At 41.2% G+C, this 5,464-nt stretch overlaps 1 gene segment (V, D, J or C); it reads left to right on the top strand.

Annotated features, from left to right (window-relative positions):
• Positions 1 to 3,761: 3,761 nt before the first annotated feature.
• LOC126060219 (immunoglobulin kappa variable 3-11-like) lies at positions 3,762 to 4,355 on the top strand. The segment is given in 2 exon segments: positions 3,762 to 3,810; positions 4,033 to 4,355. Coding segments are annotated over 2 exon segments (372 nt in total).
• The last annotated feature ends 1,109 nt before the right edge of the window (positions 4,356 to 5,464 follow it).

The following is a 5,464-nucleotide window of genomic DNA, read 5'->3' as shown; positions in this document are numbered from 1 at the left end:
ATCAGGTATGCAAGGCTGGTTTAATATCAGAAAAACCATTAGTGTAATCCATCACATAAATAAAACAAAAGACAAAAACCACATGATCTTATCAATTGATGCAGAAAAGGCATTTGACAAAGTCCAACACCCATTTATGATAAAAACTCTTACCAAAATAGGAATTGAAGGAAAATTCCTCAACATAATAAAGGGCATCTATGCAAAGCCAACAGCCAATATCACTCTAAATGGAGAGAACCTGAAAGCATTTCCCTTGAGAACAGGAACCAGACAAGGATGCCCTTTATCACCGCTCTTATTCAACATCGTGCTGGAAGTCCTAGCCAGGGCAATTAGGCTAGACAGAGAAATAAAAGGTATCCGGATTGGCAAGGAAGAAGTAAAGTTATCACTATTTGCAGATGACATGATTATATACACAGAAAACCCTAAGGAATCCTCCAGAAAACTACTGAAACTAATAGAAGAGTTTGGCAGAGTCTCAGGTTATAAAATAAACATACAAAAATCACTTGGATTCCTCCACATCAACAAAAAGAACACCGAAGAGGAAATAACCAAATCAATACCATTCACAGTAGCCCCCAAGAAGATAAGATACTTAGGAATAAATCTTACCAAGGATGTAAAAGACCTATACAAAGAAAACTACAAAGCTCTACTACAAGAAATTCAAAAGGACATACTTAAGTGGAAAAACATACCCTGCTCATGGATAGGAAGACTTAACATAGTAAAAATGTCTATTCTACCAAAAGCCATCTATACATTTAACGCACTTCCGATGCAAATTCCAATGTCATATTTTAAGGGGATAGAGAAACAAATCACCAATTTCATATGGAAGGGAAAGAAGCCCCGGATAAAGCACTACTGAAAAAGAAGAAGAAAGTGGGAGGCCTCACTTTACCTGACTTCAGAACCTATTATACAGCCACAGTAGTCAAAACAGCCTGGTACAGGTACAACAACAGGCACATAGACCAATGGAACAGAATTGAGAACCCAGACATAGATCCATCCACATATGAGCAGCTGATATTTGACAAAGGAACAGTGTCAATTAATTGGGGAAAAGATAGCCTTTTTAACAAATGGTGCTGGCATAACTGGATATCCATTTGCAAAAAAATGAAACAGGACCCATACCTCACACCATGCACAAAAACTAACTCCAAGTGGATCAAAGACCTAAACATAAAGACTAAAACGATAAAGATCATGGAAGAAAAAATTGGGACAACCCTAGGAGCCCTAATACAAGGTATAAACAGAATACAAAACATTACCAAAAATGATGAAGAGAAACCCGATAACTGTGAGCTCCTAAAAATCAAACAGCTATGCTCATCTAAAGACTTCTCCAAAAGAGTTAAAAGACCACCTACAGTTTGGGAAAGAATTTTCAGCTATGACATCTCCGACCAGCACCTGATCTCTAAAATCTACATGATTCTGTCAAAACTCAACCACAAAAAGACAAACAACCCAATCAAGAAGTGGGCAAAGGATATGAACACACATTTCACTAAAGAAGATATTCAGGCAGCCAACAGATACATGAGAAAATGCTCTCGATCATTAGCCATTAGAGAAATGCAAATTAAAACTACGATGAGATTTCATCTCACACCAGCAAGGCTGGCGTTAATCCAAAAAACACAATAAATGTTGGAGAGGCTGCGGAGAGATTGGAACTCTTATACACTGCTGGTGGGAATTTCAAATGGTACAACCGCTTTGGAAATCTATCTGGCGTTATCTTAAACAGTTAGAAATAGAACTACCATACAACCCAGAAATCCCACTCCTGGGAATATACCCTAGAGATACAAGAGCCTTCATACAAACAGATATATGCACACCCATGTTTATTGCAGCTCTGTTTACATTAGCAAAAAGTTGGAAGCAACCAAGGTGTCCATCAACAGATGAATGGGTAAATAAATTGTGGTATATTCACACAATGGAATACTATGCATCGATAAGAACAGTGACGAATCTCTGAAATTTCATAACATGGAGGAACCTGGAAGCCATTATGCTGAGCAAAATTAGTCAGAGGCAAATGGACAAATATTGTATAAGACCACTATTATAAAATCTTGAGAAATAGTAAACCTGAGAAGAACACATACTTTTGTGGTTAAGAAGGAGGGGAGGGAGGGAGGGTGGGAGAGGGTTTTTTATTGATTAATCAGTAGATAAGAACTGCTTTAGGTGAAGGGAAAGACAACACTCAATACATGGAAGGTGAGCTCAGTTGGACTGGACCAAAAGCAAAGAAGTTTCCGGGATAAACTGAATGCTTCAAAGGTCAGCGGAGCAAGGGCGGGGGTCTGGGGAACATGGTTTGAGGGGACTTCTAAGTCAATTGGCAAAATAATTCTATTATGAAATCATTCTGCATCCCACTTTGAAATGTGGCGTCTGGGGTCTTAAATGCTAACAAGCGGCCATCTAAGATGCATCAATTGGTCTCAACCCACCTGGAGCAAAGGAAAATGAAGAACACCAAGGCCACACGACAACTAAGAGCCCAAGAGACAGAAAGGGCCACATGAACCAGAGACCTACATCATCCTGAGACCAGAAGAACTAGATGGTGCCCGGCCACAATCGATGACTGCCCTGACAGGGAGCACAGCAGAGGACCCCTGAGGGAGCAGGAGATCAGTGGGATGCAGACCCCAAATTCTCATAAAAAGACCAAACTTAATGGTCTGACTGAGACTGGAGGAATCCTGGCGGCCATGCTCCCCAGACCTTCTGTTGGCCCAGGACAGAAACCATTCCCGAAGACAACTCATCAGACATGAAAGGGACTGGTCAGCGGGTGGGAGAGAGACGCTGATGAAGAGTGAGCTAATTATATCAGGTGGACACTTGAGATTGTGTTGGCAACTCTTGTCTGGAGGGGGGATGGGAGGATAGAGAGAGAGGGAAGCCGGCAAAATTGTCAAGAAAGGAGAGAGTGAAAGGGCTGACTCAAGAGGGGGAGAGCAAGTGGGAGTAGGGAGTGAGATGTATGTAAACTTATATGTGACAGACTGATTGGATTTGTAAACGTTCACTTGAAGCTTAATAAAAGTTATATAAAAAAAAAAAAGCAACAATAAAATCCAGCAAACAACTAATCCAGTAGGACCTAATTTAAATAAGTATATCTGTAATGACTCTACTTCCAAATAAATACGCACTCACAGGAATGTGGGTTAGGACTTGGACTTATCTTTAGAGGGCACAATTCTATTCAACACAATCACCAATATCTATTCTTGGTAGCATATCAAGATACAAGCCAATATTTCACACTTGTCCCTGGAAGATCATTTTTCATACAATTCTATAGGGATAACTATATGTTCATATTGAAATTTATGAGTTTGTTTTTTTAGTTTTGTAGGGTCATCTAACCACTATGCAACCAGGGGACCTCCTATTCTAATTAGAAAAAAAAAATCTGAAGATCCTGAGGACAAATAGGGAGCAAAGAAATTAGAGATTATTTTCTCTTACAAACCCCCTGGGGAAACACTGTAGCTGGGACTCCATGAGAAGCCCACGTCTGATATGGACCCAGGAGGAACTGAGCCTACAGGGGCACCCGCTCTACAGCTGGAAGTCCAGATCTGCCCAGCCCCTCGTTGATTTACATATTTTCCCCCAGAGTCAATTTTCTGCTCTTCGGAATCCTTATGAATAGGCTGCTCAGTGATTCTGGGCAAAAAAGAGCCTCAGGCAAGGGCAGATTGAAAATGGGTGCTCTGACTCAACTCATCTGCCTTCTCCGATTCTGGTTTCCAGGTGAGGAGGGGTAGGATGCTGGGAACCCAGAGATTATGAGACTTCTCTCCTTCTAGCTGTGGGATTCTTCCCATGGCCTCTTTTGGTCTCACTCCCATAACCACCCCTTGGAGACCCAAGTGCTTTCAGGCTAATCGGACTAGGGCAGAGAGGACGTGCTGGGAGGAACATGGAATGGGATCTAACTGACGAAGGGGATTTTGTATTTTGCTTTCTTATCAGCTGCCAGCGGGGACACTGTACTGACCCAGACTCTAGCCCTCCTCTCTGTGTCTCTAAGAGAGAGTGCCTCCATCATCCGCAGGGCCAATCAGAGCTTTAGTGACTACTTAAGCTGGTATCAGAAGAAACCAGGCCAGCCTCCTAAGCTTCTCATCTACAATGTGGACGACCAATATTTTGGAATCCCAGCCCGGTTCACTGGGATACAGTCTGGAACAGAATTCATTCTCACAATCGGCAATGTCGAGGCTGATGATGCTGCTGATTATTATTGCCTGCAGGTCTATAACTTTCCTCACACAGTGTTACAACCCCAAGCATAAACCGTCCTCTCAAGCTGCTTGCGTGGTGAGGGTTGTTGGTTCCAGCAGCTGCAATCTCCCCCTTGCTCTGTTCAGAGGTGCTGGGTTTATTTTGGAGAAGGGTTTGCAGAACTGAAGGGTAATGGTCTGAGACTTCGGTCCCTTGAAAGCTTACTTCCTTGATATCACAAAACTTCTAAACCTTTAATTAATTCTCCAAAGCAGATCTCTAGGTCAGTACTGCAAAAGACTTTGTCTACAACATGGAGAGTCTGAATCTCTTCTCAGAGAGGAGGTGTTTTTAAAGGCACATACACAAAAAAAGAGTCCATATTCAAGGAAATGATACCAATAACTATACCGTCACTGCCGTTTACTGAAGACTTGAAGCTTTAATGTGTTGACCGCTCTACTGAGGGCTTATTTACCTAGTGCAATTAATCCCAGAATAATCATCAGTAGATGAGAAATCAGAGGTTCACAGAGCTTTGGTTGGTCAAGGTACCAGTGCTTGTGCACAAAGAAGATAGAAACAGACTCTGATACTCTGACTCCATAATTCCTTCTCGTTATTTATTTATCTGTTTTAATTTTAGATGTAACTTGAATACAGTGAAGGCCACAAATCTAAAGCCTACAGCTGGATGAATATAAACATATGCATACTTCCCTGTGGCCACTACCTAGATCATAACATAGACTGTCTCCAGCATCCCCAAAAGTTTCCTCATGCTTCTTCCCTATCAATTCCACCCTCTACTCACCAGCACCAAATGCAACCACTGTTCTGCTTCCTATAAATATTGATTTTACCTGCTCTTTAAGTTCATATAGATGGAATCATACAATATGTACTCTTTTGTGTCTTTCTAACAACATGATGTGCTTTTTTGTCTTTAATTTTATATTAAACACACAGACTTTTATGCGTTTAAAAGTATGAATTAGCTTTACATCTTCCGCGATACTCAGCAACAGTGTTCACTCTAGAAAGGAAAATTTAGAAATTTGAATTTCAGCTTTATTAAGTAGAATAAATCATGATGGTTCCTGAAAGAGAGCACATGGAGGGTTTTGGGAGAGAGGAAGAGATGAGCGTCTATAAGGTTCCCCTAAAGCTGAAGAGAGAT

Source organism: Elephas maximus, chromosome 17, assembly GCF_024166365.1.
Source record: "Elephas maximus indicus isolate mEleMax1 chromosome 17, mEleMax1 primary haplotype, whole genome shotgun sequence".
In the NCBI taxonomy this organism is placed as follows: domain Eukaryota; kingdom Metazoa; phylum Chordata; class Mammalia; order Proboscidea; family Elephantidae; genus Elephas; species Elephas maximus.
The sequence above is the reverse complement of the archived record's forward strand: the minus strand, read 5'-3'. Positions and strand labels throughout refer to the sequence as shown.